The following is a 17,675-nucleotide window of genomic DNA, read 5'->3' as shown; positions in this document are numbered from 1 at the left end:
ATATACGGCGGAAATAACAGCGGCGTGAATGTGATATCGCGAATTATCGAACTTAATGCCGTTATTGTACGTTATCGTTATCACCGGTGTTGTTGTTGCAATATCCGTCATATTACACTCACTTGATTAATTGTGTTTAATATACTTAACATATACGCGCGTATGATTTTTCAATCAAGGGTAAAAGGAAGTTATCAAGAATTGTGCTAAATTCTTTCTTTTCCTTAGACAGTTTTATCTCCAACACAAAAGAACCGGTGTATTATAGCGATGCCCTATATTGAACATGAAATCAAGCAGGATATAACTCGCGCGAAGCACGTGCGCGGAACGGCGTTGATATAAAAATAACATCGGCGCTATCGCGAGTGTCTCGATTGCAAAGGTTCGCAGCTGCGATCGTAAAGCTCGGCGTCCCGCCTCCCGCGGAATGGTAGCGCCATGAATAATTTGCACTCACCGGGTAATCGGGGCCTGTAACGATCCTCGTTGAGCACCGCCAGATAGAGCTCCTCCCGGAGCGGCTTGGGAACGGCTCCCTCGGGCACCGACATGGAGATCCCGGAGTCTGGGAGAACCAGCAGGGCGCCGCGCGTGTTCACCGCCGCCCTCGCGACGTTTCCGGCCTCCAGCTTCGGCAACCGGACGCTCTCCGAGGCGACGTTGTACGTCGAGTCCGAGGACGGGTAGGAGCTAGTGACGCTGTTCTCGCTGTCGGAATGGATCTGCTTGTCGCTGCAGGACTCCTGGGTCGACGTGCTCGGCGTGGGCGACATCGGCGACGGTTGCGGCGCGATCGACAAGTGCGGCACGTCGTAGTGGTGTTCCGAAAGGGATCTCGACATCGACAGCTTCGGGTCGAAAGGATACTCGTAGCAGGCCGGCACACTCGTCGCCGTCACATCCGGCTGCAGGCTCAGCTTCTTGTCCTGATCCGGGAAGAACTCCGGCTGGAATTCTGAAACGCACACGGCCGAGGCACGGCTCGTGGGTATCTCTGCGCGCTGCGGACAAACGCCGCCGAGATACTATTCCGATTTTACGTGTGTGGGCTACGAGTCGAAAGACTTGGCGCGTTTCGTTCGTTGTTACGAAAGAAAAATGAGATATTACGATATGTCGATAGGTTGCCGTGTCTGTCAACCATTAATATTTCAACGATATTTCGTTTTTGTTTACTTTGCGGTCTAGGTGATTAGTTATTTATCATTCAATTTTTACGAAATGAAAATAATGGGTACTCTTTTATTAATCTCGAAATAGTATCTTGCCCATTTCCAATCGCGATAATGAGCATGAAACATTATGGGAAATAATTTTAACAAGCATAAGTAACACGAGACCTGAACATCTGTTTCATTCGCGCATTTAATTAATCGTAACGTAATACCTTTAATTGAAATGAAAAGGGTCAATGACCGAGCAACTATAGTTGTTAAACAATTAACTTATTAATTTGTATATACAATTTATAAATTAGTGTGCGTTTCGAACATATTATTAAATTTAACCACACTGATTAGGACAACATATAGAAATACTTGACTCTGAAACTTTCATAACAGATTTATATAAGAAATGTTACATATTAAGGAACAAAAAAAGTGGAATAAAGTCTAACAAAAACACAGAATTGCTTGATTACACATGTTTTAGCATATACTTGGCGAATTAACTAACTGTAAAATCTAATTTATTTTGGTTTATCTGACACATAAAATTGTATATACTGTTCACTGTTATTTATTTATTATTTACCTATATTTATATATATATGTATAACTTCGATCGCTCCACAACTCTGTTCAGTCACTTGGCAGACATGATACGAACAAGAGCATTACATCGCACATTGAAAGTTATCACGTTTAACTTTTTTTGGCAAATATGTAAATAACAGACTTCTAAATTACACTGTTCTTTTAACAATATTCAAAAGCGTTTGTTTCAACGTTTAACTTATTTCGATCTGTTCTCTATGATACGTCAATATATTACCTTTAAATGTTTTATTATGTTATGGTTGAAGAAGACTCGATGAAGTCGAAACGGATTAATTTATATATTGTATAGGTATGCAAATTAATAAGTTGACCCTTTTTGTTTCAATTTTTGCGCTTTAATTATCGCGAAGAGGAAGTTAATCTTTAGTTTTGCGTCTCGCGTAATTAGGATGTGGCCGAAATATATAATTCTTGCCTTTGATGTAACATTACGTTCGTTTTTACCTCTGAAATGCTTACCATTACGAGCCATGGAGTACAAAGAGTGATCACGACCTTTCCGTCGCAGAAGTCTCGCCAGAAAGATCGCCAAGCCGCCAATTACAACACAGGCGACCGTTAGGCCGACATATAAGGCTACGTCCATCTGGCGATTCGCTATAATAGAATCACACATTGCGAATTTTTAATATCTCCCCATCTTCCATTATTTATCTTTTATATAGAAGGAACGATGGGTCGCGTAAAAATTTCGCTCTTCCTAGCTGGAAGATGGTGTCGGGCGCTTATTACCGTAAACGGTGCGAAAACAATTTTCAATCTATACCGTGCAACACGAGCGACCGCAACCGCTTTCTCGTGAATCCTTAACGTCGTAACTTTTATTTACTTTAATTGTACGCGAGACTTCTTTTGTTGACGACAAAAGAAGCCTAAAAGCATCATAGAGCGTTTAAACGTCTGCGCGTCGCTAAATATTACGAGCGTCGTAGGAAAGTTTTAAGGTTCCTCTCCATTTACACCGGGGCGACACGCTCGTTTCCTTAGCGCGCTCGTTTTCTTTAGCGCGTCAGTTTATCGTTTTACAGCTTCTCGCGTTATTTCGTGAGGCTATAAAGATTCCGATCATTATTATCGCCGCCATTAACGTACGCATAAAGCACCGCGACGCGAACAGCGCTTCGAGCGGAATAATAATTTTAGTTGGTGTCGTTGTGCCTCTCCCGAGAAATCCGCGCGACGTGGGAAGCGGGTTTGAAACGATCGGATAAAAAGGATTGTACCCGCAATATATATAACGAGTATTTAGCGAAACATGCGGTGTATAGACGAAATTACGCGAAGGTACGGGGGGGGGGTCTCGTCGAGGATCGCGCGGAGACACGCTTACGCGGATATGAAATTCACCGCGGTCGTGCTTTATGACCGTCGCGTCGTCGCGTTCCGGATATATGGATAATGTAAGTAAATGCGCAACACCGAAGGAAATGAAATTTTCGAAAGTAAAACTGGGCACGTAGTAAAACGCGACGCGGCGCGGCGCGGCTCTTCATCTGAATTATGGGCAATTTTTCCTTTTCACTGGATTACCTCGCGTGCTTAAGCATCCACGGTAGCCCCCCGTAGGCGCGGTTCTACGGCAACGAGACGCGGCGTAGAAAATGTCCCCGCGATCGTAAAAATTTTCGAGAAATATACCTCCTCAACCGCCCGCCCGCGCCGCGCGCGAAGAGTGCCTGACACTCTTCTCTTAAAGCTTCTTCCAATTTTAGAATGTCAAAGCCATACGAGGTCGTAACCCTGCTACGTGACTTTCGAGCACCCAATCTCCCTTTCGCGGGATCATGTGTGTCTCGTTGGCGTACGCCGCGTTCCCCGACACGTGCCTCGCACGTCAATATACCACGACAGCGAGACGAAAATGCATACGAATTCGGAGGAGGGATTTCGAAAACGCAATAGTTCCACGTCGTTACCCGCAGGACAAGATCGGGAAACGCGTGCACGATTCCCCAAACCCTCCTCCTAAAGACAGCTTGAAAAGTGGCTTTCCACAGGGGCGTCGAGATTTATTTTTTTCGAAGCTATTGATAACGCTTCATAAACCGGACCTAATGTATCTGAAGCTATTTTTCATTTTTATTTCCGAGAGGTCGCGCGCGTTACACAAATGCTTTCGAGAGTTTTGTTTGAATTGATAAAGTTATTTATTTTCTCTTTGTGATTATTTTATTGTTATATTGATAAAAAAAACATGTATTTTTATATTTACGTCATCATTAGAATAAAGTCCTATAATTCGTATTCTCGCTGCATCTTTCTCTTTCTCTCGACACACACTCGCGAGCATCGATCAATATGAGCTGTCCACTGCCACTGTAAACGTTCCACCTCGATTGACGGCATCGCGTCTTAAATATTTAAACCAGGGACGTCCGAGATGACTCGGGGGGTTCCTCGCAAGACTATACGCCTGCTGGCGTAAGACGGTAAATCGCATCACGTTTCTCCGGCAGCGTGCGCGCGCGGTATCTTCCATCTATATTTTATCGCCGCTTTCAGGAAAATCGAACTCACTTCTGGATTCAAAGGGGCTGTTTCGGGGCATCCAACCCCCTCGAGGAGGAGATCCAGTCGTGTACACGCTCGAGTCTGAGCCACGGGATAATGGCACTTTATTTGCATGCGCGATCAATTTCCCCCTTCCGCGGCGAGGGCGTAACGGCTACCGATTACATAATTTTCTTCGATATTAAAGCCAGTCTCTCCACCCCACGGCGCAAAGGGGCGGGGGGGGGGGGTAGAGAGGGTGCAGCCGTATCGCGTGCAACTTTGATGTGCTTCGGTCGATAGCATTGGCTACCTTGGGGGTAACGCGAGCGAACGGGGGGCGGGAGGTTGGCGTTCTGTACGGACCAGTGGGCCACCCTTGACTACGGGGCTCGCATCATTGTTACGATTGTTTGGATCGCGCAATGAGGGGTCGCGACGATCACGGTCGGGCCTTCGCGGCAGCGTCAATAATTAACCGGTCGAGTAATTAAAAGTAAATAGCGCTTGTCCGCGCGTTCTCTCGTTATCGACGCGGAAAAACGCGTCCGCAAATACGTCGCGGGTAAAGCGAGCGATATCACGGGCAGTCAGTCAGCCTCTCGTTTCATTCCCGGGAATTATTTTTCGGTATAAGCGCGTTTTAGAGATCGAAGTGCCTGATACACAACGCGCGAGCGCCCCAACTCGCGCGTTATTATACCGGAGTAATGAATAATGCTAATGTTCACCGCGCCTGGATTCACGGCTCTCTCTATTTTTGCCGCCTTTTTCGAGGTGCATAAAACATCTGATTTGAATGGTATCAGATCGTCGAGCATAGCGCCGCGTCGCCGAGAATATAAATGGCGTGCACCGGGCGTGAAGAATCCATCCAAGAATGTCGCACGACGAGTTAAGGACATTTGCTTCGCGGTTGAACGCCTCGGTCGCGCCCCGTATACGCGCGAGGCGAACTCCTCCTACTCCTCCTCTCGTCTCGTTTTATTTTTTTTCGCGAACGTCTACAAATCCGGAACGAATTGGTGGAGAAGGTCCGCGTACATATCGCAGAGAGATCGTAGCTTATCTAATCGAGAAACTTTTCTCTTTGCGGCGCGGCGGCGGCGGCGGCGGCGCGGTCGGCTCGGGAACGAACGGGCACGGGAAACGACGCGTGGTAAAATCGTAAAAGGAAACGGATCGCGGGAGATTAAAAGAGCAGGAAAATGCTTTATTGCTTGCCCAACTCACCTTCCTCGGTTAAATGAGCGCCGCCCACCTTCGCGTTGCCGACTGTAAAAGGAACACGCCGGTAAGTTGGATAATTAAAGGATTTCGATAGCACTCATAAAACTACTTTCGCGAAATGCCGTATGTCTGCTAGTTAACGCCATTCGTTTTATGTTGCAACTAAATCCACGATAGATTTGAGATTTTATCTTAATAGATTTTAAGAAATTTCTAAGAAATTAAAAATAACGCTATTATGTATATTATCGCCCGTTTTAAAGAAAAAAAATGACAATCTTTTATTTTTCTTATAAAATTTTTGTGTTAACATTAAAAGAATTAAACAAAGATAATATTTATTTACTTTATGCGAAATGAGAAGTGCATTACTATCGCAGTTTACGGAACGTGAATCACCGGAACTTTACGGTACATAAAAAGATCGCAACAGGCGAAAGACGCAATCAAGACATAGAAAAGTTCGCCGCTGGACTTACCGTTGCACATGCCGCCTGTGCAATTCGCCACGTTGATGTCCCTGCCTTGGCAAGATCGTCCACCGTGGCTGGGTGGCGGATCGTCGCACGATCTCCTCCTCGTGTGCGTACAGTCGCTCCCACACACCGACCATGCCGACCATCTGGACCATTGTCCGTCCACGGCTGGGAGTAAAAAGAACAAAATCGTGGCATCGTTTCGTTTCAGAGTCGTTAAGACGGTATCCGATCGACGTGTAGCGATAATAAAAAAGTTCGACGGGACAAAACGGGCTCGTAACTCGGGCACGAATCCTCGCGGTATCGTTGGTGAGAGACCACACTTGTCAATTCGGTTACGTTTATTGCCGCTGTAACGGCTCTTATAACGACATTTTATTTCCCTTATATATAATTGACTCGTATCGACAAGCTTTTCTTTAAAATCAGCACGCGTGAAGCGAAAAAGAAAAAAAAGGAGAAATCAAGAAGGTGACCAACTAAAGATGCGCCAAACTCGTTTACAATCGCTAATCCCTCGTTCCAAACCGGCTACTTTATTGGCACTTAAGCGCCATCGAATAAATAGCGCGGCGGCGCACTTGCCGGCGGTTTACTACGTTTTATTAAAACGCCCTTACACGCGGTCGCGGCAGTGCGGTCGTATGTGTCGCGGTTTAATTTTCGTTCCGGGCATAAGGGACATGATTCATGCACATGTGAAGGACTTACCCAGGGTGTTGGTGAATTCTTCCAAAGCCCCGGCTACTCCAAAGCGAGCGAGCGTTAAAGGGAATAAAAAAAAGTGCGTGGTGAGTGCATTGACCAACGTCGAGTGCGAGCGTTTAACGTGTCTCTCGCGTGGAAACGACGAAAGAATATCGGATCGATCAATGTCTTAAACCGCCGATATAAAGCGGACGCCGACTTTCCTCGGGCATTATCCCCGTGAGCCTCGGTCATTTGCATGCAGTCTGCATATTCTTTACGGGGATAGCCACAGGTGCCTTTAAGATGTCGCAAACGTTTTGAAAGGTGAATACGATTTAAAAGACTTGACGGTATATTCCGAAGAGACTGTGTGGCACACGTGCAATAGATACGCTCGACGGGGAAAAGGACGCAGAGACGACAGAGGGGGGGATCAGATCGTAAATCAACCGGAGAGTCTTCTCTCTTCGGCATCAGTAATATCGTCTTGCGCGATGGCAAAATCCTATTTGTCTATCGTTTGACCGACACTAACCGAGAGAGGAAAGAGGAAGACACTATTTTCGCTTGCTTACAAGTTAAGTACCTTGAGCGACGTCGTCGTAGTAAGTTAGGACATAACAAAGAGATACACGAAGGTAGACAAGAAGATTCCTCGGTAGAGAGAAGATTTTCTTCTTCGAAAATCTTACGCTCGCGCACGCGCGCGCGCGGATAATGAATTCAAGGGGACTCACCGGAGCAGCCCGAGTTGCAGTCCATCTTTTGCTGAGAGGGGCCGAGGCATGGCTGACCGCCGTTCATGGGCGCTGGATTCGTGCACGTTCTCGTCCTCTTCTGACCGCCTTTCGCGCATCGCGAGTGACATTCCGACCAGGACGACCAGGAAGACCAGCCACCGTTAACTAATCGAAATCAATAAAAGTTTTTTTTTTATATAAAGAGAGAAACAGATATAGTAAAGTCTAAAAGTTTCCTGTTCAAGGAAAGATGAATTAAAAAAGTGATAAAATGAAACGACCATTTTTATTTTTTAGTTTTTAATTTTAAAAATAAAAAATAATTTTTTTGAAACTGAAGTCTGATTTGTGCATGGAAAAAAAATTATCGGTAATAAAAAAGTGATTTCTGTAGTATTAAATTATTTTTTAGGAGAAAAAAAATTAAAAATATTTTGTAGTGATATAGGAAAATTAATTCATTGTTCTAAAAATATGTATTTAAATAAATAATAAAATGTATAATTGATTATATTTTTGGAAAAAATAAAAATAAAAATTTTATTTTATCACTTTTTTTTATACGGAGTCGAAAACTTTTAGACCCAACAATAATGTTGTAACGCTGAGAAATATACAATACATATAGCGCGAAGGTTATTTATATATAATTTATAAAAAGGGAATCTTTGTTGATCGTCAACTTACCGTATACTGTTAAGCTAACTGCGTCGCTCAGTCGTTTCGCCGCGATATTTTCGGCAACGCAGGTGTAGTTCGCCTGATGGCTAAGTTTCGCTTGACCAATAAGAAGATGACCCTCGCTGGACACCAGAAGTGTGTCCGACTCGGTGTCCACAGGAATATTATTTCTTAACCAGTAAACTCTAGGCGGTGGTACTCCCACCGGAGGCAGGCACCTAAGTTCGGTACTTTGACCTGCTTCGACGGACACGGAGTACGGTGGCGATTCGAATTGCTTTTTCAGATCTGAAAGGAATAATTATACATCCTCGCTTTAATAAAAGAATAACAATAGGCTAAAATTAAAGTTTGAGAGCGAGCGTGGCGTAGCAGACAGCGCACTGGTCTGCTAAATCAAAGATCTCATCAGGTTCGAATCCAGTCCTGGTATATAGAACCAAAAATAAATAAATTGTATCGCTTGTCTTTCCTCCTCGACGGAATGGCAGCCCGTCAGGAGTATCCCTTGCCACGAAACCCCCTCTATCTTGCCGTTCGGATTCGGCGTTAAACTGTAGGTCCCATGTGCTTGTATACAACCTGCGTACGCACCACAAGCACATGACTTTGGGGCCTTGGTCCGACTCGGACTGCTACGCCATTGAAATGAAATGAATGAAAATTAAAATTTAGGCGCATTATGAAATTTGGAAAAATTATAATATTTTTAATATTTGATATTGTCACTCTTGTTTTTATATTACGCCGTGTCTTTCTATCTAAGCGATCTATACGTGGTGTTCTTCTATCTCCCCAAATACATTTTTATGTCTAGCTTTTGAGTTATGCAACTCTGAAATTGGCCAAGTGGTTCTGCCTTTAAATTGATTCTCTTGGAAACTCGGCGCTCATTGCGTTGTCGTCAATTAAGGGACAGAATTAAATAACGAGTTCGCTGGCAGGAGAATCAAGATAATTAAGAGAGAACAAAGGCAAAGTGAGACGAAAAGTCGGCTGTCCCCAGAATTCTCGCGACGTTTATTTCAATCCTTTCTGATTCATATACCTCTCACCTACTCCGATAATAAGAACCGTTTCTGACAAAAAAAAACAAGAGTATAATCTAACATTATAATTCGTCATTGCGGTTGTCGGTCAGTTTAAAAATTTTACCGATAAAGCTAATACTTTTAGAATCGCACTATAGACGATTATTGTATGCTAATATGATCTCATTTGTATACTCACAAGCGACGTCGATGGTTGCCGGCTGGCTTTTAATCTGTCCCGATCCAGACCAGGCGATGCACTCGCATTTGAATTTATCCTTGCCGAAGTACTCCTCGATGTGATCCCTCGTAACATTGAGCTCGCAGTCGACGATCCTCGTTCCCGTGTGGGGATCCACGAAATCCTGCTGCTGCGAATCCTCTGCCCTCACGTTATTACAACGAAAATAGATCTGCAGCGCGTGAGCGGCCTTGCAACGTAGAACGGCGGGCTTGTTTTTCACGACGAAGGAGTTTACGGGCTCCGTGAGGAAAACTGGTAAATGACCGCCGCCTTCGGAAATGAGTTCGGTATCGCTGGCTATCGTAGCCGAAGGCACGTCGTCGTCTTCCAAGAGATAAGAGTCCTCCTCTTCCGCAGCATCTTCACCTTCTGGCAAAAAGGGATAATTCAACTTTTTAGAAATTGTTGTTTGTTTTTTTATAGCCCTTTATAATCGCGCGTAATAATACTATATAAGTATATCCATTATTATATCGAAGACAGAAGTAACAACGATTTGTTCTTATATAAGGTGCAAATGAATTTCGTGGAAAGCAATTAAGCGTGACACGTAATGGTGCCTATTACTAGGTAATAAATCGGATCGACCGCACTATTATTGCCGTCATAGTGCCTCGTAATCAGCGAAAATCTGGCGACGCGGCAGAGTCAGCCGTCTACTGGTCTACACTCCAAATACGCCGTGACCGTAACTCACGGTTACCAGTTATTAATTCGATGATGATCGTTATTCATGCGGCGCGTTCTACCGGAGTCGTGAAAATTTTATATTTGCCTGTCAACAATGGTGTCCCTCCTGTAAATCCTGACGCCCGGGCCATTAATGCAGCGGCCGCTTCGCACGCAGGCCGACTACAGGCGAACGAACGCCGGCTACGAACAATCGCGGTGCGCGCACTGCAGTAATGAATTTTCGGATTTACGCGGCGCACCGGTGCACAAGTCCGATGTATTTTCCGCCAACGAGTGGTTAGACCTTTATCCCCGTGCGATATTTGGCTGGGGGCCACATATTCTAAACGCGCCACCCTATATCGTCGTCTCTCTCTCTCTTTCTCTCTCTCTCTCTCTCTCTCTCTCTCTCTCTCTCTCTTTCTTTCTCTCTCTCTCTCTTGCAGTCTGTGTGGAGAAGCTTAAAAAAATGTGCCGCAGTAATAAACTCCGTCTGTATTCCATTTTTTGCACACAGTGCTTGATTTGTCAACGTACTTAAATTCCGATATTGAGCGTATCGATACTGCCGCCGCGACATAAATATAAGGATGAAGAAATCAAGCGGCGCGCGTTAACACTTACGGGACACGAAACGCACTCGCATATTGTCTAGCTGTGTCGGAGTCGCCGGATTGTAACGACGATACGAGATGAATGCACGCGATGTATCACGGGATCAATGCAGATGTGTGTATCGCCTTACGATCGATCGCTTCAGCACGATAAGATGCACGAGAATAGTGTTATGAATAAAGTAACTAATATTATCGTCAAAACTCAGAGAAGGCAGTTGCCAATTGTGCACACTGAGAGAAAGGTGCTTGGTATTTGCGACTATATAATTGTATAGTAAAATAATTATGGTTGAGGTTCTTATTTGTATAGTTATTATTGCTATAATATTAGTACAAATAACTTTATATGCATAAATTTCTCAATTATGGTCATTTTCATCATATTTATAGTACGATTATTATAGTACTTACTTATACGTAACATACAGGTTATAAAACAGTGTATAAAACCATGTATACAACAATAATGTAGAATTGAGTCAACTATAATTCGCAGTGTTAAAATAACTATTAGAATAACTAAAAAGTATAGTGAAATTGTGATAACTGCAACTAACTTTTTTTCGCTCAGTGCATCACCATTTAATCATAAATAGTAGTCTTGATTAGTGATGCACAATTGGTAACCGTCTTTTCTGAGTTTTGACAATAACGTTGGTTGATTCGTCCTAACGTTTGTTCGTAAATGTTCGAAACGAATATCGCCGAGATAACGAAATCAAATAAACGCGTTAAAAAAATATATGACACTGTCCTTGAGGAAGGGGAAGGGGGAGGGATTACGACGTTGCTACAATGAAGTTGGCAATTGCCAAGGGTTGAATGGAACACAACGGCGCGGGCGGCGGCGACGGCGCCGGCGGAGTCCGAACCGGAATTCGGTAACGCGCGACGCACTTGTACGAGACGCAAGTAAAATAGGATTTTCACCGGTTTCCGATAATTCGAGCAGATCGAATGGCCGATAGGACCCATCGAAATCATTCTACCCGGTTTCTTTTGATGGCGAATTCATCCATATGAATTCTCGTTAGCCGTTTGGGCGCATGCGGCCAGTTCGTTAACCGTTCCGAACATGCGTATTGCGTATGCATTCGTCCGGGATTTTATTGTACGGCACGGCACACGCGGTATTGCACGTAGGGTGAATGTATGGAAGTATCACGCGAGTCGTCGTATTGCCTGTCATACATCTTGTTTATTAACGTAACGTAACGTCGCATACAAGCCAAAGGGTTTGGCGTTTAATATATCGATGCGGAATAACTATCAGACTCCAATTGGAATTGTCGGTTCTATATTCCGCGCGAGGGGGTTTCTCTCTCCTAATTGCAGTTGCCTCGAGCGCGTTTATAGCCGAGCTCGTCTTGCGAATTGGACGCGGACGCTGTATAATTTGTAGCTACGATCTATTTGCACGGCGGACTAGCGGCGCGCCGATAGTGGCCTTTCCAGCGTATTGGATATATATACAAAGGAAAAGAGTGCACGCGATAACAAGACGTGGATTTAATCGAGCGACGTCACGCGATGCGCGGAAGTGGAACGAGCTGGAATGGGATTTTCATTGGTTCCCGATAATTCGAGCAGATCGGATTATCGATAGGAACGCGCTGAGCGATTCGATCTCTATCTCTTTCGGCGCCAAATCGAATACGGCGTTGCGTCGTCGTCGTTGGTCAGAGTCGACTCGTATGTATTTTTAATAGTTTTCAGCGATACACGGTTAGTTCTTTTACGTTGTAGCGGCTCTCGACTGGGGCTACCCAGCTACAAGATTTTTAAACGCCGAAAACAAGAACGCGAAGAGAGGGAATGCAAGCACGAAACAGAGACGACTTAATTGAGCCAGGTCACGCGACACACCGTAATGCCGAGTCAGTGACGGAAAAAAGTTCCGCCATCGGTTCTAGATAATTATTCCGAGCGGCCGCGTGGAATCTTGGGCATAATGAATATTCGATGACCGCGAAAGAGAGAACGGAGAGAGCGTCACGATCATTATTCATTTTACACGCTCGTAGTCGGGCAACGTACGCGACTCGTCGGATTATGACGCGTACATACATATTTCGAATTGGTTCCGCAGTCAGTTCCGAAAGCCACATTTGCTTCGATCCATCGATTAATAACGGTACTATTGAAAAAAAAAAAAGAAAAAAAATGTGTTTGCGACAATCGGGGCGAGAAGAGCCTAATCGGGGAGACGTCACGCGACACGCGCGTGCAATCGTGTCGGCCCGTCGATCGGAGAATTGTCATCGGTTTCCGATAATTCGGCGTCGATCGAATGGGGCGATAGTGCCCGGATGGAAACGTTGTATCCGGTCTCATATCGTCGCCGAATCACCTGGTCGCGGCGCCAGCCAGCATGTGAGGCCTCCCCCCCTCTCTCTTCCTCGTTAGCCACGGCGGACGAGCTAGTTAGTCGTGTCTCTGTTAGATACGCCTAGCAGTCAGGCAGGCAGGCAGGCAGGCAGGCAGGCAGACAACGACCGGACTACGTATACGTACACATGTGCAATGCGAACACGATGTGCATTCGCATCCTCGAACCCCACGTGGCTACTATGCGGGTTGACCACGTATCGCGTCGAGAGACGAGACAGAGACACGAGCCACTGTGCATTCATGTACGGTTTCACGGTACGTCCGCTCACACCGGGGTGAGAGACCACACATGACGCCTCTTAATTAACAAAAGGTACCTGCAACAGCAGCACCGAGAGAGCACCGTCGAGAGATCCTTGCTCGGTCGACGCTACGTTCGCAGAAGTGAGCGCGCGAGGTACGGTATATACACGGGAGTGTATGGACAAGCAGCAACGAGAGATGCCGCATACGAAACGAAGAGAGACGGATTAAGGAAGATACAAGGGGTTCCTTGTGTTTTGATATTTTAGCCGGCGAATCGAGCACCTACCACTGACTACCACCACCGGCACCACCACCATCCACTGTCGTCGCCGCCGCCGTCGTTTCGTGGCCGCGGCAACATTGACCCAACGGATTGTGCCTTCCTTCCCTGAATTTCGTGCGCGCGCGGAACTGTCGAATAATGATACGAATAAGAGAACAGCGAAATCCGAATCGACACGCGAAAATAACGTTTGAAGATCTTTCAATAAAATCCCATCGAATCAAGTGTCTCACTCTCCTTAGGAACGATGCGAAAGGTGCGAGAAGACGGGATCCCTTCGGGGTGACAGTTTCTAAAATCGGATTAGCCCGAAGTCGCGTCGCGGACGACCCAGATGTAGAGCAAATATTTTGAATGGGTTTTGAGAGAGCATGAGCTGACAATAAGATCCGAAAGTCGTATTGGATTAACGTATTGAATTTTCCACGCGATCTATATCGTTCGCGTACGGGCGAAGAGCCCGTTTCCGGTTCGAACATGTTGCGGATGTGCTCTATGTATGTCGTCACGTGACAATAGAGGACGGCGCCTAGCCAGGTCGGGGTTACTATTGTATTCCAGGCCGTTCACAGATCACGACCTCCGGGTGCCTAAATAATGTGAGTCAAGTTCCGCGCTCGTCGAGACTTTGTTGAACCGTCATTCAGACTAACGAGAGACACGGCGACGAGCGGGGTCTCGGTGCAATTCTTTTATCGATCGGTATCGCACGAGAACTCGCGCGCGCGCGCGTGGGACACGGTCCAACGCAGATGGAGATCTGCTACGACCTAAAAGAGAAGTTGATGGAGATCGTGATTCTGATACTTCGCTCCGGCGACGAGATCGTCGACGAGATGACACCGTGTGGGACGGATTAAAGTATTCCGACTGATCCGGATTGGCCGATACATCTTAATCCCGGTTAGAGGGAGATTGCTTATCGCGCGTATCACTTTGCACGTGTGTGAAAGTGGCACATGTTGCTGATAGGATTTTGGTAGAACAGGCGTACAAGCCCTTGCTTCAAGCTCGAACTTTACGCGCGCGTTTGTTCGAATTCGAGTTGATTTACCCTCGATTTAATTTCACTCGAATCTTCTTTTTCCAAAATTTTCGCAAAAAGTTCACGAAATGTTGGAAGGTCGGGGGGATACAATTTTTTGTGAGAGAGTAATCGAATATAGCCCGAAGCGTAACGTACGCATGGCGGCGTGTGCGTCGACGGCGGCTAAATGAATTAAAGAGCTCGAAAATGCATGAGCAGCGAGGGCGAGAGTGGCGCAAAGAGTGGAAAATGGAGGGTGATGATGCGTATTACACGACTCGATTGCGGCACCGCTACGTTAAGGCGCGTAATTAAGCGAATAACAGAATCAGATACGACTGTTCGCGTGTTACCCCCCGCGGTGGCCTCTTGGAGAGTGTATTGATAACAGCGAGAGGTCGAATCGCATACGTCATGCCGATATAATTCTTCGATACTTTCTCGCGCGTATATTCTTTTGTAGTTCCAGGCCATTAAGGTTGAATGAAAATTCGCGCTCACGGCGTAACATTATCAGACTCATCGCTAAAGTTATATATCGAACGCGCGTCCCGTAACGATCTACAAATCCGCAACGAAATTGCATTCAAGTGAACCGTTCCGTTTTGTCCGAAATAAAAGCGCGATGAAGCATAAAGGGCCGAGATAAGATGAGTCTCATAAATTGGATCTGATATCGCCAAGAATTTTTATTTTGCACAGTGTGAACTACAACTGTAATGACACACGAGTTTATTAAACAAGAAAATCTACTTTTACATTTTACCACTTCGCTTATAAATAAAGGCAAGAGTTGCGATATTAAACCAACGAAGATAAGTTTCGAAACTCTTACATTTCTCTTCGGCTCTTGCCTCTCAGATCTTTTTACATCATTTGTATTACAACTTTATAATTAATTGAAGATAATCAAGAATCGTGCGCTATAATCTCACAAAAAGAAACCAGAACTTCATCGCGCGAAATCACGACTTGGAAGAACATAAACCGATCGGCCGATATTTCACGATCGCCGTTCGCTCGCATATTCGCGGGGTACCGCTCGGTCCCCTCTGTTCGCCGATATTCTCCCCGATTTCAACAATAATTGTGCTTGCGCAACTTCGGGCCTCCTTGGCCGGCACGGTGCGGCGGCCCGCTCGTTTGATTTACGATAATTAAAGCTGACCTGACCTTTCGTCGCAGCCGACAGGAACGCGCGACTCCCTGGTCGGCGGCCGCGCGGTACCGATGAGAGACTGCGAGATATTAAAAAAACTCTCTCCCCCCTTCCGCGTCCTCATTCCCAATCGCCGTTCCTTTTTTTCTTCTCTCTCTCTCTCTTTCTCTCTCTCTCCTTCTCTCTCCCCTGCCTCATCGGTAAGAAACGCTCTTTCCGAGACTGGCCGCGAGACGAGACAGCCTGGTGGAACCAACCGGGTAATTGCACGATCCAGCGAGCGCGCAGCTTTTGCATTTTTGCCCGTGGCGATTTCGCGAGACCAGATCTCGGCTTCCACCTTGTGCGACCGCAGAGCTACGTTCCTGATCGGCGAGTTATATCGCGAACGGTAATCGCGATTTACTTATGATACTTATCAAAGCAGGGGAGGATGATGGTTGCGGCCGGTCGGCCGGCGCGGCGTGAGTAGCGGATCCTTTCGAGCCTCCGCGGCCCAGCATTCGCGGGGGCTTCTATTATCCTCTCCCGACGTGTATAAGCGCCGCGCTGTGATCGAGGATAACGAATCTGATCGTGAAAGCGATGATATAACGCCCGGCGATTTATAGCGTGATCATCTCGTGAGGTATGATTAGAAACGCCGTCTCCGTTGCTGTTGCTGGTACACAGCCGATTCGTCACGGTTCGCGTAATTGACCGTACCGCGCGCGATTAAGGAAGCTCATTTCGAGGCGCACGATGGGACAATTCTTTTTCGAAAGATATCTCGATCCGTTACAATCCGGCGAAACTCGCCGAGATCATCCTTATTGGGGGTCACAAAAACGTCGATCACAGGAATCAATTCTGCCGTTCGTTGCATTCTCATCGCAGCTGTGTGAGCAAGGTTCCTCTTCACGCTTACGCGCATCGTACTTATTAAGCTCCGGTATAAATCACGAGGCAACTCCGAGCGATCAATTTCTCCGCATAATCCCGCGTCGCGGAACATAAATTTTCGGTCGAGGCACGCGCGACGCTATCGGTTTCATAAATTTAATACTCGCACACCGAGAGAGAGAGAGAGAGAGAGAGGGGGAGAGAGAGGGAGAGAGAGGGGGGAGAGAGAGAGAGAGAGAGAGAGAGAGAGAGAGAGAGAGAGAGAGAGAGAGAGAGAGAGAGAGAGAGAGAGAGAGAGAGAGAGAGAGAGAGAGACCGAGTTGCCCGGGCTTGCGGGCAGGATTTGCGCGAGGTGGTGTGGTGTCCGTCCGGTGAAATGCGTCGTAAAAAGATCCCGCTCTGTCTCGCGCGAGCTGAATACCTTCCTGACGTGAAATTCGGGCGGCGTCAGTCGCGAGATAACGAGCGCGGTTGGAAAATTGAACGTCACCACCGCGCGCGAGGCGGTGGAAACTGGCGCGCGGTGGTGAGCCGATCACCGCTACCGTGTTTGGCGGTGACCAAAACGTGAGAACGCGGAGTCGCTGGAGCAGGACCTCCTCCTGCAGGCGCACCGTTAATTATTAACGCGGCTGAATATTTTTCTCGCCGCGGCGCAGCGCGGCGGCAGCGCCAGGCCAGTCAAGACAGCGAAATTATGACGCGATATCACGTCGCGATAAATCGTCGGGGTAATTATTCACATGGGTGCACGAGTGTGCGTGCGTGCGTGCATACAATACGTCGCGCTCTCGCCCGGCAAGTTACACCGTATAGGAGAATGGCCGGCTTGCGAGTGAGCGGGAATAGGCGCCGTTTGTGTGCGCCACTTTCCGCCTGACGACGATGACGACTACGACGTCGTCGACGACGTGGATTTTTAGTTGAGGTAGTGCTGTGTAGAGTGACCGATCGCTGCGGAGCGCATTCGACAGCGGTGATAGGCGCCACGAGAGCGTGTAACTCTCGCTGGAATTATTACGAGGTCAG

At 46.6% G+C, this 17,675-nt stretch overlaps 1 protein-coding gene and 1 long non-coding RNA gene across 4 annotated transcripts in view; one reads left to right on the top strand and one right to left on the bottom strand.

Annotated features, from left to right (window-relative positions):
- LOC143903015 (uncharacterized) overlaps nt 1–17,675 on the top strand; it is a 177,158-nt gene that overhangs the window by 102,494 nt on the left and 56,989 nt on the right. The gene's annotated exons all lie outside the window — the stretch shown is intronic.
- LOC143902965 (netrin receptor UNC5C) overlaps nt 1–17,675 on the bottom strand; it is a 32,796-nt gene that overhangs the window by 2,600 nt on the left and 12,521 nt on the right. Inside the window, exons 3-10 of one of the 3 annotated variants that reach the window (XM_077416246.1) lie at nt 9,325–9,735; nt 8,101–8,382; nt 7,411–7,578; nt 6,695–6,727; nt 5,984–6,148; nt 5,508–5,549; nt 2,244–2,381; nt 461–958 (exon numbers count right to left, since the gene is read on the bottom strand). In XM_077416246.1, coding sequence (XP_077272372.1) covers nt 461–958; nt 2,244–2,381; nt 5,508–5,549; nt 5,984–6,148; nt 6,695–6,727; nt 7,411–7,578; nt 8,101–8,382; nt 9,325–9,735 — 1,737 coding nt within the window. Of the gene's footprint in view, nt 1–460; nt 959–2,243; nt 2,382–5,507; nt 5,550–5,983; nt 6,149–6,694; nt 6,728–7,410; nt 7,579–8,100; nt 8,383–9,324; nt 9,739–17,675 lie in introns of all 3 variants that reach the window. The other 2 variants (XM_077416245.1, XM_077416247.1) reach the window with 2 other exon arrangements.

The sequence above is a fragment of the Temnothorax americanus genome, unplaced genomic scaffold (assembly GCF_048541705.1).
Source record: "Temnothorax americanus isolate GAGA-0224 unplaced genomic scaffold, ASM4854170v1 Scaffold42, whole genome shotgun sequence".
Lineage (NCBI taxonomy): Eukaryota > Metazoa > Arthropoda > Insecta > Hymenoptera > Formicidae > Temnothorax > Temnothorax americanus.
Note: the sequence above shows the minus strand (reverse complement) of the source record. Positions and strands in the feature narration are given on the sequence as shown.